We start from the raw sequence: 21,585 nt of genomic DNA, 5'->3' as shown, positions 1-21,585 counted from the left end.
ACAATACTGGCAAGAAGAATACCGACGGAACCTAAAACTCCATCCCATCTAGGAAGTGGACACGCTGGATTCTCCATACGGGCGACCTGGCCTTGTAAGGGCTAACTCCACAGGATCCAGTCCCAAGACAAGTTCGCTCAAGTCGTATACATCCAGCAATTCGCAGCTCTCGACTCGTCCAAGGAGACATTCTCAGCCCGCGCCACCGCCAACACTTGCTGAAAGAATTGCACTTGGCCCACAGCTGAATCCCTGGCATACCAAGAACCCACACCGTCTCGGCAGACACGGTTCTATTCACGACATTCACATTGCCAGGAAAGAGCAACGTCTCCGGGAAGCTGCACACTACGAAGAGCGCCTTTATCAACTGCGGCTCGAAAGGCGAAGGAGTTCACGACAACTCGACGGCTCGAGGTCAGCGGGAAGCTCACCGGATATAAGTCGCACAAACTCTGAAAAGGACCTTACCCGGACTTCTTCGTTCAAGAACTTTGCAAAAGAACTTGCGTCATTTGACAAGTTTGGGCCGATCGGGCGTACAAATACCGGAGATTCGACAGCGTCTTCGAGATCCGAGCAGTCGACCAGGTCCAGAAGATCAAGTCTTCGGCGAGTGCTCACGTTAGAACGTACCGACCGTAATGATAGAGGCCTTCAAGGACATGAAGCACGGGAAGAGCAGCAGCTACGACAGTCTGGCATTGGAGCGAACAGCGAGTCAAATCTTGCATCGAATGGAGGACAAGGACTCGGAGTACGCGTTGGAAAGCACGCGGACAAGGGTGCTCGGTACGCGTGTTCTTTACATCCTTCTCATCTGGTTGAAAATACAACTGACTTGTTATAGCGAACGCGCGCGCGATATATGGGCCGAATCGATGTCTAGACGTGATAAGTTTCGCTCCGACTTCCTCAAGAAAAATCGGAGCTTGCATCGTCGAGCACAATCCTTCCAGTAAATCATATATTCATTGCTGCTCGGCAAAGGAAAGTTCGCGTTTGGCTGCTCTGGAGCATTTGCTTGTCATCACCGAAGACTTGCTTCAACGCCTAATGGATGCTGAGGGTATTACAAGTAGCGGATGGTTGCCCACTACACCCCAATCCCAACATGCAGCAATGTATGGTAGCGCGCCCAGCAGCACAGTAGGAGGCAATGGAAGCGGCAGTGTGGCAAGCAGTGTACAGACGAGCCGGAGGAGCAGTGCCCAACCACAGGAGTAAGAGTATCCCCCAACCTACCCCTTCTGGTGCTTGTACTCACACGCTTAGTCTGTTCATTGAACACGCTCACGGCACGCCACAATCCCTGCAGTCACCGCAATCGCTGCCGCCTACACATCAGATGCTTTCTCAAGCTCCATTCATCAACGATTTCAATGCACCCCACTCGCACCACCACATCCAGAAGCCGAATCTGCCCAGGGGTAGCAGTGAGACAGCGTTCTTGACTAGTAGTACCCCAAAGCCAATCGCGCAGCCGATTCCTAGGACGAGTAGCGATGTCATCCAGCACCCCAAGCCGCTGCCTCTCGGACAGTTTCAAAGTGCTGGGCGGAGCAGGGTGCAATGGAATCTGGGTTCTGAAGGATGAAGAGTGCAAGGCCGAGTCGTTGGTTGGTTGACCCTAGAGTTCAACATACGGGATTCCTTTGTTGAGTTTGAGATACCCGTGTTCCATGGTTATTCCTATCACTACTGCACTAGTTGAATGTTGATTTTTTTCTATCAGTAAGGTTGAGGTGACATGTTGCATAGTTTAAATGCGTGACGGATGTCTTGAAACAGCACAAAGATGTGCCTGATAACTCATAGAAGCGTTCAAGTTATGAATAGTCATCGCACGAGCAATTTGAAAGCATGATTGACATGAGTCGCGCAGATTCAGCACTCAACTTTTCAGTCTTAGTGTAGGTTTGGCAGGGTGAAGGGTGAGCGGCAGATGGTATTAGCGCGAAATCTTGGCGGCGCACCGCACACATTGAATTGCCCCACTGGCCGCCACTTCTGACCGTTCTCTATCTGACAACAGCCCAACCGCAGAGGACCGACACTCGATACAGGACAACAAATTCACATCTGCCAACATGTCACGACCTGCAGGGTGAGTCTACCCTCGGCCTCTACGCCCATGCGCAAATCGCCGTTGCTGTGCTCTGGCGCGCGGAGTCGCTTCTTTTCTATCCGCTTGCCCAACTGTCGACAAAAAGTCCATCTGCTGACAAGGCCCGTGTAGCCGCACCGACTGGGCGGAAGAAGACGACGAGGAGTCTCTAACCTCCCTCCCACCCAACCAAGTCATCAAGAACAAGGACGGAACCGAAACCGTCATTTCGTACCGTATTGAAGATGGCAAGAAAATCAAGACGACCCGCCGCATCAAGAAGACCGTCGTCAAGCAAGTCGTAAACCCGCGCGTCGCCGAGCGAAAGCAATGGGCAAAGTTTGGAGCAGAAAAGGGCAAGCCCGCGGGCCCGCAAACAGACACTGTGTCAGTGGCCGAAAATATCGTGTTCCGGCCAACGTCGAACTGGAAAGCCAGTACCGAGGACAAGGGTGACGAGGCGAAGAAGAAGGCGGAGCTCAAGAACGCAAAGATTAAGTGTCGTATTTGCCAGGGCGACCATTTCACGACAAAATGTCCCTTCAAGGACACCATGGCTCCCGAGGGCGACGTGGCGCCCGCAGACATGCCCGAAGACGCGCCTGGCGTTGGAGCCTCAGGAGGACTCGGTGCTGGATCGGGAGGATACGTGCCTCCACATCTGCGCGGACGCGGTGGTGCTGGTGAGAAGATGGGCGGCAAGTTTGACCGGGACGACAGCGCCACGCTGCGTGTTACCAACGTTTCCGAATTCGCCGAAGAGCAGGACCTGCGCGACATGTTTTCAAGATACGGACATGTCACGAGGGTTTTCCTGGCCAAGGACAGGGAAACCGGCCGTGCCAAGGGCTTTGCTTTTGTCAGCTACGCAGACAGGTCCGATGCCGCCAAGGCGTGCGAGAAGATGGACGGATGTAAGTTTTGCTGTGTTTTGTACGCATGGAATTCTGCTAACAATGTGCAGTCGGCTTCGGCCATCTTATCCTTCGTGTCGAGTTTGCTAAGAAGGCTTGAGTGATTCGCAATGAATACTAGATGCTGTGTAATTTGGGCGTTCGGGGCATGGGACTGCGGACCGAGACACGGGGTCTTTAGAGTTGACGATGGTTATCTTCTATGAGCTTGCATGAGATAGATGCTCCTGACGCCTATCCAATGATGGCGCGTATTACGCCAGTCTCCATGACTCTATATTACGCCGCCCAGCCCTCAGCTCGACTCTGTGTTGCTAGGAGACGATTGATACGTGTGCAATGTGGATTGCCAAATGACTCTTGCTCATATCATGTGCTGTGCAGTCTCCATGGTCGTGCGAGAAACATCACCCAAGTGACTGGAAGAGTGGGAATCGCGAGGACAAGCCTAGTGTTGGATCATTTTGAAAGAAAAGTCTATAGGTATACGACTGAATACAGCAGGCGACCATGAGCTAGCAAATGTCCTCCTGCCCGCTCTGACATAGGCACACAGCCCTGTTGATCATGGTATCATTAATTTTGTTACAGAGGAATCCCGTCCTAGTCACTGGCCTTGTATTTGGCCCGGTATTCGTCCAGTTTCTTCAAATCCTCCTCTCCGCCCAGACTTCGGAGATATTCGACGACGTCGTCCAGTGTGAGGATAGCAAGCACGGGGATACCGTACTGCTTCCTCACCTCGCCAATTGCGCTTGGGCCAGGCTTGCCGTCGTCGTCGTTTGGAGTGGGAGTCTTTTCTTGCCTGTCAAAGGCGACAATGATTCCGACCAACTCTCCGCCCTCCCTCTTGATGATGTCAATGGCCTCGCGGATGGCCGTGCCCGCTGTAATGACGTCGTCGACAATGACAATCTTCTTGCCTTTGAGGCTGGCACCGACAATGTTTCCGCCCTCGCCATGGTCCTTTGCCTCTTTGCGGTTGAAGCTGTAGCTCTTTTGCCCGTACTTGGCAAGATCCAGGTCGGCGAGTTTATCCACGGACGCAGCTGCAAGCGGGATGCCTTTGTAGGCGGGGCCAAAGAGGACTTCCCATTCAAACGAGGCGTCTGCGTCGCCGTGCGCCTTCAGCGTGTGCGCGTAGGCCGAAGATATCGAGCGCAGCAGGTCGGCCCTGTGGAACAGCCCCGCATTGAAGAAGTAGGGCGATATGCGCTTCGACTTGAGCGTGAAAGTGCCGAATTTGAGTGCGCCCGCCGACACGCAGTCGCTCAGGAAGTTCTGCTTGAAGTCCGGGAGCGACATGGTGAAGTTTGTTGGCTGTCTGGGGGGTTGTCGTCACTGGAGGGGTTGCGTTCCGAGGTGGGTGGGCGTTAGATATTTTTCCTTTCCGAGCTCGGAAGCAAGCGACCCTTCGAGAATGATGGGGGCCCGTGCGTTTTTGCCCTTCGTCACTGTGCAATGGTGCTCGCCAGAAGTTTTCGCGACATCACCGCCGACGCACCCCCCAGCCCCCCCCGCCGCCGTTGCCTGCGCATCTCCGCCCTGCATCACGAATCTCCTTTTCCTCTTCTGTGATTTTCCATTGCAGTCTTGTGCGAGTCTGGGGCCCGTTCCCAGCCATCCGGCGCAGCCTTTTTTTTTGCTAGTTCTCTACGCCGCAGTCACAGCCTGACATATCCAACATGGCCATGTATGTGTTTCCGCTTGGGCATGTGGGCCCTCAATTCCAGTTGTGCTAACATCCCATGCCAGCTGGGACACATTAACAGGGCGCAAGTCCAAGGAGACGGCACCGGCAGCGCCGCAGAATAGCGACTTTGTAAAAGAAGATACCTTCCAGCCCACACCCTTCGACCCGACTACGGCAATCCAAAATCCCTCCGAGTTCCTCCTCGACCCCTCACAACTGCATCCGCTCGCCGGGCTCAACCAAGGCACTCTCGACTACCTCTCGCTTGAAGACCAACTCCCATCCGATCTTCCTGGCGCACAATCCGCCCTGCCTTCGCGCGGCTGGTCAGACGACTTGTGCTATGGCACCGGAGTATGTTATCTGTCGGCGCTGACGATTGGTGGCGCATGGGGACTTGCCGAGGGACTTCAGAAGAACCCGCCTAGCATGCCACCGCGGTTGCGGCTCAACGGCGTGCTCAACGCGATAACGCGGAGAGGCCCTTTTCTGGGCAACAGCGCGGGCGTGATTGCCATGGTGTACAACGGAATCAACAGCACCATTGGCTACTACCGGGGAAAGCACGAGATGAGCAACAGCATAGTGGCGGGCGCCCTGAGCGGTGCCCTCTTCAAGAGCACAAGAGGGACAAGGCAAATGGCCATTAGCTCGGGAATCTGCGCCACAGTAGCTGGAAGCTGGGCGGTAAGTCGAAGCAGCGTCAGTGAGGGCAGAATATGCGCTAACACCGAGGTCCCAGATAACACGCCGAGTCTTCTTCGAGCCGGACCCGAAATCGGACTAATGTAGAAGACGGCTATCTCTTGAGCTACATATGCCCGTCATGGTGTGCAGTCGATTTGTTGCAATACTTGTCGTGGCCATGTTCTTTTTTTTTCTCGCGTTCGGCATTATTTGCATCTATACGGTCGATGTTGGCGCATCCCCTCACCACTCTACGGGCACACTGCTGCCCACTGTACAATAAGCTGGCGTTCCTGGATGAAGACCGCATGAGGTTTAGAGAAAAACGGCATGGTGTTGGGCTTCTGGGTCTTTTGGGCGACTAGCTGTGTACTGTACTGTATGTAAGACGAACCGATGGAGCGACTAATGGTATTCGATCAGACGCTGCACTGCTAGGCCGACGGAGAAACCAGGGCCTCGTATATATATAATAACGGCGGCAGCATTACAGCTCCATGGGGCATGGAATGGTTCGCAGTGCCGTGTATTAGTGGGGCGTTGCGGGCGGCGGCACATCAAGGCACTGGCGAGCCAATCCGCAGGGGGCGCGTGTCTAGCGCGGCCCCGGGCAACTGACTGGGAGAGGCGCACTTGTGCATGCGCCTCAATCAAGTGTTGTAAGTAGGGATGGTCTGTAACTGGTACCGTAACTGGTACGGTATTGGTAATTACCGTAATTACAGCCCTCGAAAATCTCGCTTACCGGAGGTTTATCCTCCGGACCTCCGAAGTCGCGCACAGACCCGTTTTTGCCCAGTTTTTGGTGGTTTGGCGACGTGGCCTGTCAGTCCATATAGCTATCTTTTCCGTAACACTCCACCCACCAAAAACCTAGTGGTGACGAGCCTGGTGGTAACGAGCGAGCCTGGTGGTGACGAGCCTGGTGGCGACGAGCCTGGTGGTGACGAGCCTGGTGACGAGCCTGGTGGTGGCGAGCCTGCTGCAAAACGACTTCTAGTACCAAATGCGTTAGCTTGTTACAATGTAATTACAACACCCATTTTTATATGGTAACTGTTACGATACCGTAATTACCGTGATTACAACGATTTCGGGCTCGCTTACCGTAATAGAACATCCCTAGTTGTAAGTAACGCACCCTGATATATATTCCCAGCTGCACGAGCCACAGTGACTGCTGGTGCTTGCGCTACCATGGCCGGACGGACTCTGACCTGTAGCTTCCGCTTGATCGGCAATGGACGCTGCCTTGGCACCAGGGTCACGTCCCTCACCTCGTCTCTCACTTGCGAGGTGTCCTAAAGCGCCGACGTTTGCTCCACCATGGCTGTCGCATAACAACACACCCGTCGGGCCAGCTCCTGTGCACCTCACACTCCTTTTCCCGCCGCATCATCTCCTAGCTCTGTATCTTCCCTCGTGCTCTTTCTTCGGCCCAGCACCGTGGCCGTGTTGGCTCCGCGCCCGTCACTCACCATCTTCTCCCATTGTATATTCAATGAGAGACTCCGAGTCTCAGCACCCCGCTCACTATGCGTAGAATCAAGGTGTCCCGCGGCGTGCCCTACCAGCAGCCCATGTCGCGGCAACACAAGCGCTTCCTGCTCTACGCACTGCTTTCGGCTCTCTTGTTTGGCGCGTGCTACAGGTTCTTCGGCGAGCCCACCGACCCGCTCGCCGTGCCTTTTAAGGACCACGAGGAGTATATGCGCCAAGGGCTCAGCCTGGCCGGCCTCAAATCCAAGCAGTCGTACGATTGGACAAAGGCCCCCTTTGCCAACCCAATCACTTCGTACATTCCGCTGCCCACGAGCAAACCCCGCCAGCTTCCCCGTGTGCAGGCTACGCACTTTCCCGAGTCGGCTTCACAGCGGAGCCAGAGAGAGGCGCGGAGGGTTGCTGTGCGCAACACGTTCAAGCGCAGCTGGGACAGTTACCGGACGTATGCGTGGGCAAAAGATGAGCTCAAGCCTGTGTCGGCGGCGGGCGAGGAGTCGTTTGGCGGCTGGGGCGCTACCTTGGTCGATTCGCTCGACACGCTGTGGATCATGGGCTTTCGCGACGAGTTCGACGAAGCGGTCGAGGCGGTCGCATCAATCGATTTCGGCAGGACAAATCTCAGCAGTGTCAGCGTCTTTGAAACAACAATTAGATACCTGGGGGGACTGTTGAGCGCATACGATATGAGCGCCAAGCCAATCTTGCTGGAAAAGGCAGTGCAGCTGGGTGAAATGCTCTATCGTGCGTTCGACACGACAAACAACACGCCGCTGGGCTGGATGGATGTGGAAAAGGCAAAGACGCCGGGCAGAGATGCCTTTTATGCCGAGACCAATATATGCTTTGCCTGCCTCGGCTCGCTGACCATGGAGTTTACGCGCCTTGCGCAGATCACGTCGGAGCCAAAGTACTACGATGCCGTAGCCAGAGTCAGTCTGCTCATGGACCGTGGTCAAGAGACGACAAGGCTGCCTGGTCTTTGGCCGACCATGGTCAATGCCGCGAAAGAGGAGTTTGATCAGTCCAGCTCCTTTTCCATCGGTGCGCTGGCCGATAGCACGTACGAGTATCTTCCCAAGATGCATGCGCTGCTCGGCGGCGTGGAGCCAATCTACGAGAAAATGTACCGCCTCTCGGCAAAGAAGATTGACGAGCACATGCTTTTCCGGCCCATGGTGCCTGACGCGGCACACGGCGAGAACCTGTTGCTGTGCGGCGAGGTCTCTGCTTACGCCGGAGACATCAATCTCACCCCGACTATGCAGCATCTCACATGCTTCATCGGCGGTATGTTTGGTCTGGCCGGCCGCCTCTTCTCCAACCCAAGCGACGTGGACCTGGGCGCAAAACTCACCAAAGGATGTGTATACGCGTATGCAGCTACCCCGACTGGCATCATGCCCGAAACCTTCGACATGGTGCCCTGCGAGTCGCGCACATCATGTCCCTGGAACCAGACTACATGGGAAGAAGGCGTCATGAACCACTACGCAAGCAAGTACGTCGGCGATGTGGATATCGCCATCAAAAAATACCACATCCCGCTCGGCATCACAAACGTCCGCGACAAGCGCTACCTGCTCCGCCCCGAAGCCATTGAATCCGTCTTCATCATGTACCGCATCACCGGCGACCGCCAGTATCTGACCGACGCCTGGAACATGTTCAACAGCATCGTCGCCGCAACGCAAACGCGCTTTGCAAACGGCCAGGTCCGCGACGTCACTTTTTCAGCACAAGACTCTACCTCGTCCTCTTCCTCTTCCTCCCGCCGCGCCAAACAACAAGAAGAAGACGACTACTATGGCGTTGCCAGCACCCCGTATACCCGCAACAACAATATAGAGGATAAAATGGAATCTTTCTGGACCGCGGAGACACTCAAGTATTTTTACCTCGTCTTTAGTACCCCCGATATGATTAGTCTGGATGACTGGGTGTTTAATACTGAGGCTCATCCTTTTAGGAGGCCGGGAGCGGGGTAGCGGCTGCGTATTGCGTGTTGCAATTAGGAGTGGTGTGGTGTGGTGTGCGAGATGGGGTACTTAGCGTGGTACTGGACGTGATACTGGACATGATACTGGACGTGAGGAACCCCTAGGTTTTTTTCCGTATGGAACAGACGGTGGGGATGGGGTGGTGTTTCTTTTTCATGCATTGTTTGGGCGTTTCATTTTTTTTGGTATAGGACTCGACCTTTTTGAACTCCTCCTCCTACTCCTTCTCCATTTTTTTTCACGCTGGTGTGGAATGAATGAAAGGGGGGGGGGTGTTTTTTTTTCAACAATTCGGTTTCTTCCCTTCCGTTTAATCTCTTCCTTTGCCTTTCTTGGGGTTTTTTTTTGATACTTGTTTGTGTTGGTCGGTCTGACTGTCGTTGGAGTGGTGCTTTGTGTGGAGCGCTTGAGGCGTGTTACGAGCACGTGAGCAAGTCTTGTCTGTGTTGTGTTGTGTTGTGTTGTGTTGTGTTGTGTTGTGTTGTGTTGTGCATCTTTTTGATATGGCATCGTGTTGTCTAGCTGGTTTTGCGATTATATAGCTATCTACGAGAAGCAAAAAGAAGAATGTAGTTAGCTGTGCCCGTGGTGTGGCTGTAGTTTGTCAATTAGAAAAAGAAGAAAAAAAAACAAAGTCCCACTTACATCATTTTCCCAGCTGTCTTGGTTTGAAAATATATGTATGTACCAAGAAAGAATACTCGTGTGGTTACTTGAATGAATGCCTCATGTTTTAACTCGCTTGCTTGTGTGTTTGTCTTGTTCATCTTCAGCACTTCTCTTTTTATTCTTATTCTCCTCCTTGTTCTTCACTCCCATTCCCCCCATTCCCATCCCCATCCCCATCCCACCCACCACCACCACCCCGTCCTCCACGCCCGCCACAACCTCAAAAACCACCCTAAAACTAGCCGGCGCCACAAACCGCGCATCCACAAACCCATCCCACTCCTGCGCCACAGCCCTAACACGATCCCCCGCATTGAACCGCTCATTCACATGCACTGTTCCCCTCGCCACGGCCAGCAAAACCGGATCCTGGTACCCCGCCGCAGCGAGCTGCGGATGCTCCTTCAGCATACCCAACATGGCGTCCCACGCCTCGGCGTAAATGTCTGCTCGGAGCCCCGAGAACCGGCCTTCTGTTCCCGTGGGAAACACAGTGTCGGTCCAGCATGGCCAGTACGTGCGTATGCACTCTACACGCTTGTTCCGCAGGCGCTGCAGGAAGCCTGATGCGGGCTGTGCGTCGTGTGCTGTGGACAGTGCTGTGGGGGGTAGCATGCCGTAGGCGGAATTGGCATGCGCCCCGTACACGTGCGTGGCAGTGCTGTGGCGCCATGCGGCGTCGAACGCGGGCTTGACGATGTCGTCGTGCCAGATGCGCAGGAACTGTTCGTCAGTGGAGGGCGAGGTGCGTGCGGACGGGAAGATGATGAAGAGGTGGGGATAGTGTCCTAGGGCTGCGGTGGGTAGGGTACCGGTGTGACCGCCATTGCTACCGGTGGTGGTCGTGGATGTCGGAGTCGGAGTCGGAGTATCGGTGTCGTGCTGGTGGCTGGGATACGTGCTTCCGAATAACAAGGCGCGCTGGACAGCTTCTGCGGATACTTTACGTCCCGTGTGCGAGGCGAGATGCTGCGATATCAAGTCTGCGTCTGCGGCGCTGATGGGATTGACGGGTTTGTAGGGTCCAGACACGGGGATCCACGGCGTTTGTTCCCACGTTAGGCGCTTGGCGAAGGCGAGAGATGTGGGCGTGCAGAAGGAGAGTGAGGAGTTGTAGTCGTGTGTGGTCGTCGTGTTGCAGAGGCTGGAGAGTGGCGGTATGTTTCGTTCGTGGAGGGCAGAACTCGCGGTATTAAGATTGAAAGCGGACATTGTGCGGGCTGGGTCGTGGTGGTTGTGCCTGTTTGGAAGTAAACAGTAAAAGCAGGGAGAATAAGGAGGGGAGTATTTAAAAGAGGGGTGGGTGGGTAGAGTGAATCGGTGGCTGACTAGTTCGTGGGAGTGAATGGTCGGGCAGTGTGGGTGGAAAATGTCTTACTACTGGTAGTGAAACAGTGCGAGATATTCATGGCAGTAATGTTGGTTGAGACCTGGAACATTGTTAATATACATCTATCGAGACTTGATCTTCTAATCACTACTGGTAGACAGGAGAGATGATTAAAAACAGTATAGTAGCAGTAGTAGGCAAGAGAGAGCTGGGTCAACCACAAAAGCGTGAAGGATATTAGCTAATATCAGAGCAACACAGACTTTCAGATTTTGGAAATTCCATGTTCTGGAGATAATGAGCCTCACGGTTGTTCCTATGGTATTCAGTTTCGGTTTACCAGCTGTGTAAACGTTTCTGATATCATTAGTAATAACTCCAAAGACACGTCCAAGCGATGACTTGGTAAAAAGCGAAAATGGCCTTGCACATAGCATGTGCACTATAGGAGTGCGACAGATAAAAATAGCAACAACTCGTATATCAGACATGCAGATATCAACCTAAGCCAGGCAACGACCACAAACATTACGAGTATCAATCCACAGCACAAAATCCAGGATTAATCCTCAACTATCTCTCTGTTATACTTGATATATTGTCTTTACCGCATCGAGCGATACACACACGCCTATATACCGGCTTCCAGCTATTCACAATGCCCACACACCCACACCCATATCACATATTCACAATTGACAATCCACAATCCCAAGTTCGATCCAGCGAAGTATCCAACTCACCACGGCACAATCTCGCCATCATATCGGTAAAACTTGCCGCTATCGGCCTCCTTCAAGCCCTCGACCACACGCAGCATCTTCTTGACACTGCGCTGAGCCTCGATCAACGCACCCTCACCCCCCATCCGTGTCTTGACCCACCCGGGATCCATGCAAATGACTTTTACTCCGTTGCCCTTTAGATCCTTGCTTTGGTGCACCGTCAGCATGTTCAGCGCGGCCTTGGACATGCTGTATGAGCAGCACTTTGTCATGTCTGTGGCGACGGCGAGACTGCCCAGGCCCGACGTCATGTTCAGCACGGTAGCATTGCGCGCCAGATAGCGTTTAAGGCTCTGCACGATTTTCGCGGGCCCCACGACGTTAGTCTGCATGTGTGCGCTGATGCTCTTGGGGTCCAGCGTGAGGCTCGTATCGCTGCTCGTCGCATTGATGCCCGCGACATTGAACAGAAAATCCAGGTTACTGCCTGTCTTGCTGAGGATCTCGGCAACGCGAAACTCGATTCCGGCGAGCGACTCGAGCGACGACACGTCGCACTCGACAATGTGCACGTTGTTGTGCGTGTTGAGGGCGTGCAGGTCGCTGAGATCCGCCGACTTGGAGCGCACGCCGGCGATGATGGTGTTGGTGGGTTTGGCGGCAAGTTGTCTTACAAACTCGAGACCAATGCCGCGGTTTGCGCCTGTGAGAAAGTACGTAGCCATTTTTGCGGGGCGTTTGGTTTTGCTTCGTGAGGGCTGGCCGGGCGTCTTCCGACTCGAATGTGACTTGGACGTGACGATGATGGTTTGATGCAGGATCGGTGCGGTATTTGCAAGCGGCAGGCTTTTGAGTAGATTTGCTTTCTTGATCGTCGTTGTCGTTGTCGTCGTCGTCGTTGGCTGGTGGATGTATGGGCGCGAGAAGTTGGGTGATGACGAGGATGAGGACCGTGACGATTGGCTTGATGATGTACTGGTTTGTCTCCGCGGATAGCCTGTGGTGGCGTCGTTGTGCCGTGTGTGCTGTACGTATTCTACTTCCACCGGGTAAATCATCTTCAATGACGTCGTAACGGATAGCGAATGTGTGGAATTTGCGAACTTTTGTACCGGCTTGGTGGTGGTATATCGTTAAGTACTTGTATAGGCGCACGCACCACACGTTTGCTAGACAACGGCCAGGCGGAACGGCAAAACCATCGATGAGTGTCAGATATGTCACTGCTGTTACAAGGTTGTTCATGCGACCCGGCTTAATATCTAAATCAAGGCCGTGGCATCATGCCCTTGCGAATTTTGTGTTTCAGATCTCCTGTCACCTGCTCGGCTTTAAGGGCCTAGTAGCCACGATGAGGCACGGCGCTTATGAAGGGTCAATTTATATGGCAGCGCACAACCACACTAAATGCCCTAGTAACCTGTCAAAAATATAAATGCGACTAGAAAGAATCACTGCTTTGTCCTTGACAGCACAGCATAGAAGTATTGATTGAGAATTACAGATGCTACCGAAATTAAGGAACGTCTTGTTCCTGCGGTTGCCGCGTCCCACGACCTCTCTACGCGTGATGCACATTGCCTATGTTTCATATATTTGCCATCTTGCAACCAACCCCTAGATCTCCAGCAACCCGGTAAATCGCACCCCGAACCTCGATTTGATAAATCGAAAATCACGCGATACTCAGTCGACGTGCTCGACCTTGCGTTTATCGCTGGCTCCCTTGACTACGCTGGACAGGTCCACGACTGTATTCAATTAGCCAGTGCAATCAGGAGTGAATTGCCTCACGGTAAACTTACTAGGCAGGTCAAATGGGAAGTCAACGCTGGCCAGCATAATGGCAAAGAAGATGTACCATCCGCAGAGGCAGGCAACAAAGCAAAATGCTCCACCGGCTTCTGCAAGCTTTGAGGCAAGAGAAAGTCTGCCCTGGGCGATATACATATAGCTACCGGCCAAGAGACCAAACGCCGGTACTAGGGTGAAGAAGATGAGGAAGAAGACCAAATTTGTACGAATAGAGCATACGAGGAAGACGAGGCACAGTATGCCCATCATGATGAGCATGTAGCCTGTAGCAGCAGTTAGAAGTGCACAAGTCTTGTGCTGTGATTGACGACATACCAATACCGACGTTGAAGCCAGCTGACTCGAGGCCCGTGCTGGTTTGGACAGAGGGATTTTTGTAGGCCCCATACGCATTGTAAAAAGGCTGCAGGGTAGCAGCAAAGCCCAGCCAATAAGCGCCGAATGAGCAGAAGACGACAAAGGGAAAGGTGTTCCCTAGGATCCACTACTGATGGTCAGAAACGTTTCCGACAAAGCAAAGCACTTGCGCATACTTCACCAAGGCCGCCCAGCGTCATCAAAAGGCCGCCAGCAAAGTAGTACCACCCAATGTTTGCTGCACCGCCGCCTCCAGCGCCTCTCCATCCCATGAGAGTCATACTCAGTGGATGGAGGCACAGCAAGAACCCAATGATAGCACTGCTCACATCAGCGACCAGGAACAAGAGAGATGGATGCAACAAGACAACCTACAGTGGCGTAGGGTTACCAAACGTCTTTCGCAATTCGCCCTTCACTTTGCTTTCAGGCGCGAGGTACAGTTTCTCAAATAGCTCTGGGGAGATGGAGATGCTGCCTGCTGTCCGGATGTGATGAAGCGCCGTGTTGGAGTCAACCGAGGCATCTAGGGTGTGGTGCCCAGGGAATCCATTGCCGTAACCTACATCATGTTAGCCCACGACTGAATTGAACGCTGCCGTCGACATCTCACCATCTGGCCGTGAAAAGTCCTTTTCCAATCCACTGTGAGTTTCCAAGATTTTTGTTGTTGACCCGTTCCTTGCTGTTGAGCCAGCCGACAATGTCTCTGCGTCGTGTACTACTGTTGTTGGACTGGGGTGGCCGCCATTTGCTGCATGAATGTGCTTCTGCTCTGAATCCATCCTGTGTGGTTATCAAGTAGCCCCTTTCTTGTAGAATCAAGCTTGAGACTAGGGTACTTGATGTGGTTGTGGCTACCGGAGATTGGCACTCGGGGTCCCGGACTAACAGGTCGGGGGAGATGGTTGATATAGAGCGCCAAAGGTATGGACAAAGACAAGCCAGTAGTATCAAAGTCCTAGACGCCCCCCGGAGCACAGATTCAAAGTCCAAATCCAAGTAGGTATAGCTGCGGACAAAGGCAGATGATCCCGCACATGTATGCACACGGCGCGGTCTGGACAGCCTGGCGCAGCAGTAATCCAGCGATTCACCGCTGCGGCTCCGCGTTTGACATGCTACATGATGGAATTGGCGGGAGGGCACACCTGTCCAAGCTCGAGCAGGGTAAGCGCCCAGCCCATGATTCGTCCAGGACATGAGGAGGTGTTTCGTATCTGCAAACGTGGCTGGCTTGACTAAACAACCCTGGAGAATGCAGCGGGGGCGTCATGAGCATTCACGCGGAGCGTATTTATTCCCGACTCAGGGCGCCATCCCAACGCACAATGCAATTTGACAGAGACACCCGCCTCGTGGTGAGCACGTAAAAAGCGTTTTCTGCCCACGTCCAAGTAGTATTCCATGTGTTCATTGGAATGTCTGGTTTGTGCACCCACATTCACTCCGCGTTGCGAAGACCTCGGCCTCCGTACCGCCACAATGGCAATTTTACTCAATGGAGATCATGACACGGTCATGACCCGAACAAGTAAAGAGCAGTGAAGGATCAACGGCTCTGAGCAATAGGGATGTTCTGACGGCTCGAGCGGAGGAAAGGCACGCTTATGCTGGGAGTGGGTGTGTGGAGCCTGGGGTCTGGAGCCGAACGATCGTCGGACCGGCACTAACAGGGCTGCCTTTGCGGGGAAACATGCGAGAATCGCTAGATCCAGATGGATGTTGCAACCACCTTGTCTCCACATCATGCCTTGCACAGTGACCCCGATCCTTCTCTGGGCGTCTCCTGTGCAATTCCTGCTGCGACGATTGGGAAAGCCAGGTCATGTGCCTCTGGTGCTGTGGTATGGAATCGAACAATCCATTCACACGAGCGAATCCAGGTCGCAAGTCATCTCACCGTTAGATGCCGGTCCGAATTTTGCTTGTCAAGGCTGAGAGCACTCCGGCGTCGTCCGGCGAAATGACACGATGTTTGGGCTAGTAAGTTCGTAGCGTGAGCGTTTCGTATGTACGCCCAAAGCAGTGATCCTTACACCCGCGTCCCACCGCTGAGGGGTGTATGGCATCAAGCCATGTTGGCGTGATTACGGCTGCCAATAGAAGGCATGGCGGGCAGGTAGCCTGCGCTCGTCCGGCAAGCCGTCGGAAGGTGTCCTAACGGGTGTGGCGGATGCATTCCGCCTTCGTAATCATCTAACCCGATTCAGCTGACCATGGAAAAGCAACTGGCCATCTTGACAGCAGGGCCGGGGAGGGAGTGTAGTCGGGGGCGAATACACTCGTCTATTAAACAGGCCGATGGTTTTCTGTGTGAATTCGCGGGGCTGTCGTACGGTGGCGTGGTGTATTGGGGGGATGTTGATTGAGATCGATCGCCCACATGTCCCAACGCGTCTTTCATCCCTCGCACCAACGCATGTGGCTGGGTCCTCAGGGCTGTCCAGGGGTATGCAGGCCTATCAGGTGATCAAAAACGCAGGCTGCGTCTTCCGCACACCCGAATGACGGGTAGAGCAACTGTGTTGACTCAAACCCCTCTGACGTGCTTCCGTGGACAAAAGGTTGACTCGCGTCTTGAGCGGTGTAGAGTGAGAATACAGACGCAGCTCCGGCAGGACTTATCAATGCTGCACAAGTCTCCATGTTCCCGACGAGCTGATGTACAGTCGCGCAAGTCGCACACCCCTCTCATCACCTCTGCATATGCAAGGCATGGAAACAAGATATCCGGATGCGAATGAGCTCGAGGAAGTACAGTGGAGTCGCGACCGTGATGGTTGTACATTGAGTAACGAAAACTTGGGACTGGCTGTTCGTGGAGTTCTGGGTGGATTTCATGCCTAGATGCGTTGACCGGACGTCGGTAGAATTATGAGTGCCAGCTCGGCGTCGACGTCGACGCGCCTCCAATCACAGAGGCATGTTCTTTCCTGTTGCTTGATTGGAAGGCAATGGCCATGAGGTCTCAGGGGTTTGGGGATTGTGACCTTGGCAGTTCTCAAGAGCATCTCAAGCCCATACACAATCGAAAATCGGCTGAAGCCAAGAGCTTCGTAGATAGCAGTCGCTCCTGTTTGATATGTGGGTGTCATTCAAAACTTCAGGTGCCAAGTATGTGCGGTGTAGCGAGCTTCTGCTGGTCGAGTAGGCGCTCAAAATGTAGCGCGACATGGCGGAGCAATAATCGTAGAGAGGGGACCTCACACATACCATCATGATGCAGTTCAAAATGCAGCGAGCTCTCATCATATACCGCGCCGGTACGTGGGGCCACAAGCAACTGCGTAATCATGGGGCGATAATAAGTAATCGCTTTAGTCCCTTTGAATTACTCCGCTGATGGCTTGCGCCCAGCCCAGTGTTTCAGCATGCTCATTGTTGGAATAATTGAACGCATGTAGGCAAGACGGGGTGTTTCTTGTTTTTGTTGTTGTTTTGTCTTTGGTCAAAAGAATCAAGCGCCGCCCACTTCTTCTATGACCTTCTTCAGATTGTGAATGTCGTGTGCGAAGCGGCCCAAGAAGAGGCCATCGACGCCATCGGCAATTCTGGCAAAGGTACCCGGGCCGGCGCTTCCACCGTAGACGATTCTTGTGGTACCTTTTCGGCCGGCAGATAGCTTCCTCAGCTCTTTTGTTACCATTACAACATGGTCAGGGTCGGCAGGCTCCGTGGCGCCGATAGCCCACACGGGCTCATAGGCCAGAATGACTTCGGAGTCGTCTGGCACGGCCGCCAGCACCGACGTGACTTGCGGCGTGCATTCCTGAATCGCTGCGCCGACGGCTGCCGATGCGATGCTGTGGTGCGTCTTCTCGCCAATGCAGACGAGCGGGATGAGGCCATTTCTCGCAGCAGCGCCTGCCTTCTTCGCGACCGTGTCGTCGGTCTCCCCAAATATGGCTCTCCGCTCTGCGTGGCCGATTTCCACGATCCGAGCGCCAGCCTGCCTCAAGACAAGGGGACTGACTTCTCCCGTGTAGGCGCCCTTGTCTTCCCAAAACGTGTCCTGGGCGCCGAGCATGACGGACGAGGATTCGAGGATGCGAGCCGATTCGGTCAGCGAGACGAAGTCGGGGATGACGAAGAGATCGGTGCGCGCGTTCCAGGCATCGCTGTCGAGCTGCAGGACGCCGCGGACGTAGGAGAGGGTGCTGGGCAGGTCAAAGTACATTTTGAGCGAGACGCCCACGATGCGGCGGGGGCGGGCGATGGGAGGCATGGCGGCGCGGGCGTGGGCGTGGGCGTGGGCGTGTGGAAGGAGCGGAGGGGCAGCAGGAAGGCGCGAGGGGCAGAGAGGGAAGGAGCGAGGCGGGCACGAAGGCAGGAGCGAAGAAGCAAAAGCGCAGGCGCCACCAGGCCGTCTGGTCGTTCCACTGTTCCACTATTATTATGCCATTCTGCCATGGACGGCTGGACGAGAATGACGACCATCACGATGATCCGGGGTTGCCGCATAGGGAAACTCCGGGGAGACCGCGTCGAGGAACACTGGACGGGAGCAGGGAGGATGGGTGGGTGGCATGTGGGACATTGCCAGTCTCTTGTCAGCCCGCGTGTGGGGCATCCTCACCACCACCACATGCCCCGGTGCATTATAATCATCCCGGCGACCTGCGCTGCCCGGTTTTCCAGTTCCTGTGCTTGCGGTGCATTTTGCGCTCGCTGAGTTGTGCCAGCCATGGTGTTGCGTGTTGCGTGTCGCCGAAGATGGCCCTCGCGTCCACCTGAGCTCCGATTGCAACTCCGGCTCACCGTCAGTCGGCTGGCGCTAACCTCGTTTCCCTCCATCGCTCCGCCAATGGAGAAAACTGCGCATCACGCTTCATTAACTACTGACTGCTAACTACTAACTCGTCCGCCTTCTGCCTTTCTACCTGCCTGTCTGACTGACACTCCGAGCACAGTGGTACATGTCGCGGACACTCGCTGATCGCTGGGCCCGCAAACGATACTTTGGATAGATACGTGGGGTCTTCTCTAACCCGCCGTACCTGTACGCACCACCAATCCTTGCACATGCTGCCGTGAGCCCATCGCGGGGTGCGTCTTATCCAGATTGTTTGCTGCAAGCTAACGCTGCTTAGGACTGACTTTAGTTCCCTCGTTCTTCTTCCTTCCTCCTTCCTTCCTCTTCATTTCCCCCCATAGCACCTCATCATGCACATCTCACAGAAACTCGCTCAGGCGAAGCGCGAGGGGAAGCCGACCTTCTCCTTCGAATTCTTCCCCCCCAAGACAGCCCAGGTACGCCATGCCCTGACGGTCTTCTGCGGAACATGCGCTGACTTCACATCCAGGGTGTTCAAAACCTCTATGACCGCATGGACCGCATGCATAGCTTCGGTCCCCAATTCATCGACCTCACCTGGGGCGCCGGCGGCCGCCACTCCAAGCTGACCTGCGAAATGGTCAAGGTCGCCCAGTCCGTGTACGGCCTCGAAACCTGCATGCACCTTACCTGTACCGATATGGAAAAGTCCAAGCTCGACGATGCCCTCAAGGAGGCGTACCAGGCCGGCTGCACAAACATCCTAGCTCTGAGGGGAGACCCGCCGCGTGAGAGGGAGAAGTGGGAGGCTACCGCTGGCGGCTTCCGCTATGCAAAGGACCTTGTCGTCTACATCAAGGAGAAATACGGAAACCACTTCGACATTGGCGTGGCCGGATACTCGGAAGGCTGCGATGACAACGACAATGTCGACGAGCTCATCGACCACCTCAAGGAAAAAGTTGACGCCGGAGCTACCTTCGTCGTAACGCAAATGTTCTATGACACGGACATTTTCCTCGAGTGGGTCAGAAAGGTCCGCGCAAAAGGCATCGACGTTCCCATCATTCCCGGCATCATGCCCATCCACACCCATGCCGCCTTTCTCCGGAGAGCGCAATGGACAAGATGTCACATTCCCAAGCACTGGGAAGAGGCCCTCGAGCCCATTAAGAACGACGACGTCGAAGTCCGAGAAGTTGGCAAAACCTTGGTGGCTGACATGTGTCGGAGGCTCATTGAAGCCGGTATTACCCATCTGCACTTGTACGTTTTTCTTCCCTTGTCTGTAGTGGGGAACGTTTACTTACTCTGATACAGCTACACGATGAACCTCGCTCAAGCCACGCGCATGGTTCTCGAAGAACTCGAGCTCCTGCCAGACGTTGAATCGCCACTAGAGAAGCCCCTGCCTTGGCGACCCTCCCTGGCGCTCAACCGACGCGACGAGAACGTGCGCCCCATCTTCTGGCGCAACCGCAACCGGTCTTACATTGCACGCACTCAAGACTGGGACGAATTCCCCAACGGCCGCTGGGGTGATTCCCGCTCTCCTGCTTTCGGCGAGTTGGACTCGTATGGTATCGGTCTCAAGGGCACCAATGAGCAGAACATCAAGCTATGGGGCACTCCACTCTCCATCCGAGACCTTTCCAATCTGTTTGTGCGCTACATGGAGGGGAAAATCGAGTCACTGCCCTGGAGTGAGCAGGCCATTACCATGGAAGCGTCGTCTATTCAGAAGGATCTCATCGACCTGAACCGACGCGGTTTCCTGACCATCAACTCCCAGCCTGCCGTCAACGGTATCAAGTCATCAGACCCTGTATTTGGCTGGGGCCCACGCAACGGTTATGTCTACCAAAAGGCGTACCTTGAGGTCTTTGTCTCACCAGCGTACATCGCTGAGGTCATTACACGTCTCGAGCGCGACCCTGAGTTCACCTACTACGCCGTGAACAAGGACGGCGACCTCAAAACCAACGCTCCCAATGAGGGTCCAAACGCTGTTACGTGGGGTGTGTTCCCGGGTAAGGAGATTGTGCAACCCACGATTGTCGAAACAGTCAGTTTCCTCGCCTGGAAGGATGAGTTTTACCGGCTTGGCCAGCAATGGGCAAACTGCCATGCAGGTGTCAGCCCATCACGCTATGTCATCCAGGATGTTATAGACACGTGGTACCTGCTCAACATTGGTAAGTATATGATTTTGCATAGCCACTGGCCTCTTACTGACTCATCATGTAGTGCACAACGATTTCCACGCTACTCGTGGCATCTTCCCCATTTTCGATGGCCTAGAGGTCAAGGACATGGACAAGCCACTACACGTCCCATCTGCTGACCTTCCTAACGCAAATGGCGGTGAAACTAATGGCACAAGTCACACTAACGGGACCAACGGTGAGCAGACTGTTCCTCGCAAAGAGGAGAAGCCAACTCTTATCGAGACCGCCAAAGCAGCTGCGGTAGAAGTGACCAATGGCATGAGGGACATTGTTGTCTCCAACTGATCGCGCAAAATCGCTCGACGGTTTCCAATCTTACTGCATTCAACCCAGCAAGATTACATTATTCTTGGCACTATTTGTGGGTATTCTTCGGCTCCATGGTTCGGTGTTCAACAACACATGACGGCGTTCTACTTTCAACAGTACGCTTGCACTTCAACAAGCGCAATTCTTCGGGTACTTTCGTCCATTTGGCGCATCTTGGTTTACATCATCTATTTCTTATACAGGCAAAAGCTCGTATCCGCTATACATATACGCAGGCACACAAGCATCTGGGAGGCGTCCCTTCAACCCGACGACCATGACGAAAGATCGAGGTGCGGGAACCTTAAAAGTTTCAAAAAGCATAGGTGTAGCGGAGGATATACAAAGACGGAAAAGTGACTTATGAGATACCCGACTCGCTCCCCTCAACGGCGGCAGTCAAATTGTCACTCCACTCTTTTTTTTCCATAGATAAATCTTTGTAGTAGATTTGGTAGTTTCGATTGCATGTTA

General features: G+C 54.0%; 10 protein-coding genes across 10 annotated transcripts; 5 read left to right on the top strand and 5 right to left on the bottom strand.

The window, feature by feature from the left end:
- Positions 1-644: 644 nt before the first annotated feature.
- Positions 645-1,597, top strand: SETTUDRAFT_32814 (uncharacterized protein; the record flags this gene model as incomplete). The annotated part of the gene is made up of 3 exons (XM_008029878.1): positions 645-792; positions 851-1,223; positions 1,276-1,597. The coding sequence occupies 3 exons, from the start codon at positions 645-647 to the stop codon at positions 1,595-1,597; spliced, it is 843 nt and encodes a 280-aa protein (XP_008028069.1).
- A 493-nt stretch (positions 1,598-2,090) lies between these two features.
- On the top strand, positions 2,091-3,121 carry SETTUDRAFT_21139 (uncharacterized protein; the record flags this gene model as incomplete). The annotated part of the gene is made up of 3 exons (XM_008029795.1): positions 2,091-2,107; positions 2,240-3,021; positions 3,072-3,121. 3 exons carry the CDS (start codon positions 2,091-2,093, stop codon positions 3,119-3,121), a joined length of 849 nt encoding a protein of 282 aa, XP_008027986.1.
- A 362-nt stretch (positions 3,122-3,483) lies between these two features.
- Positions 3,484-4,345, bottom strand: SETTUDRAFT_164210 (uncharacterized protein). Its single transcript, XM_008030087.1, has one exon. It carries the CDS (start codon positions 4,324-4,326, stop codon positions 3,625-3,627), a length of 702 nt encoding a protein of 233 aa, XP_008028278.1. The 5' UTR covers positions 4,327-4,345; the 3' UTR covers positions 3,484-3,624.
- Positions 4,346-4,675: 330 nt separating this feature from the next.
- SETTUDRAFT_164209 (uncharacterized protein) lies at positions 4,676-5,796 on the top strand. Its single transcript, XM_008030086.1, has 3 exons — positions 4,676-4,714; positions 4,777-5,401; positions 5,457-5,796. Exons 1-3 carry the CDS (start codon positions 4,707-4,709, stop codon positions 5,499-5,501), a joined length of 678 nt encoding a protein of 225 aa, XP_008028277.1. The 5' UTR covers positions 4,676-4,706; the 3' UTR covers positions 5,502-5,796.
- Positions 5,797-6,796: 1,000 nt separating this feature from the next.
- On the top strand, positions 6,797-9,012 carry SETTUDRAFT_164208 (glycoside hydrolase family 47 protein). Its single transcript, XM_008030085.1, has one exon. The coding sequence runs from the start codon at positions 6,937-6,939 to the stop codon at positions 8,887-8,889; it is 1,953 nt and encodes a 650-aa protein (XP_008028276.1). The 5' UTR covers positions 6,797-6,936; the 3' UTR covers positions 8,890-9,012.
- A 756-nt stretch (positions 9,013-9,768) lies between these two features.
- On the bottom strand, positions 9,769-10,758 carry SETTUDRAFT_53650 (uncharacterized protein; the record flags this gene model as incomplete). Its single annotated transcript, XM_008029991.1, has 2 exons — positions 9,769-10,364; positions 10,404-10,758. Coding segments are annotated over 2 exons (951 nt in total), but the record flags the coding sequence as incomplete, so codon positions are not given.
- An 881-nt stretch (positions 10,759-11,639) lies between these two features.
- SETTUDRAFT_138378 (uncharacterized protein) lies at positions 11,640-12,350 on the bottom strand (the record flags this gene model as incomplete). Its single annotated transcript, XM_008030084.1, has 1 exon — positions 11,640-12,350. One exon carries the CDS (start codon positions 12,348-12,350, stop codon positions 11,640-11,642), a length of 711 nt encoding a protein of 236 aa, XP_008028275.1.
- Positions 12,351-13,311: 961 nt separating this feature from the next.
- Positions 13,312-14,582, bottom strand: SETTUDRAFT_155137 (uncharacterized protein; the record flags this gene model as incomplete). The annotated part of the gene is made up of 6 exons (XM_008030083.1): positions 13,312-13,376; positions 13,431-13,703; positions 13,756-13,924; positions 13,974-14,118; positions 14,173-14,359; positions 14,411-14,582. 6 exons carry the CDS (start codon positions 14,580-14,582, stop codon positions 13,312-13,314), a joined length of 1,011 nt encoding a protein of 336 aa, XP_008028274.1.
- Positions 14,583-17,257: 2,675 nt separating this feature from the next.
- On the bottom strand, positions 17,258-18,025 carry SETTUDRAFT_93748 (uncharacterized protein; the record flags this gene model as incomplete). Its single annotated transcript, XM_008030082.1, has 1 exon — positions 17,258-18,025. One exon carries the CDS (start codon positions 18,023-18,025, stop codon positions 17,258-17,260), a length of 768 nt encoding a protein of 255 aa, XP_008028273.1.
- Positions 18,026-18,963: 938 nt separating this feature from the next.
- On the top strand, positions 18,964-21,087 carry SETTUDRAFT_93247 (uncharacterized protein; the record flags this gene model as incomplete). The annotated part of the gene is made up of 4 exons (XM_008030081.1): positions 18,964-19,050; positions 19,104-19,840; positions 19,895-20,769; positions 20,822-21,087. 4 exons carry the CDS (start codon positions 18,964-18,966, stop codon positions 21,085-21,087), a joined length of 1,965 nt encoding a protein of 654 aa, XP_008028272.1.
- Between the last annotated feature and the right edge of the window lie 498 nt (positions 21,088-21,585).

The sequence above is a fragment of the Exserohilum turcica genome, assembly GCF_000359705.1.
Source record: "Exserohilum turcica Et28A unplaced genomic scaffold SETTUscaffold_4, whole genome shotgun sequence".
Taxonomy (NCBI): domain Eukaryota; kingdom Fungi; phylum Ascomycota; class Dothideomycetes; order Pleosporales; family Pleosporaceae; genus Exserohilum; species Exserohilum turcicum.
The sequence above is the reverse complement of the archived record's forward strand: the minus strand, read 5'-3'. Positions and strand labels throughout refer to the sequence as shown.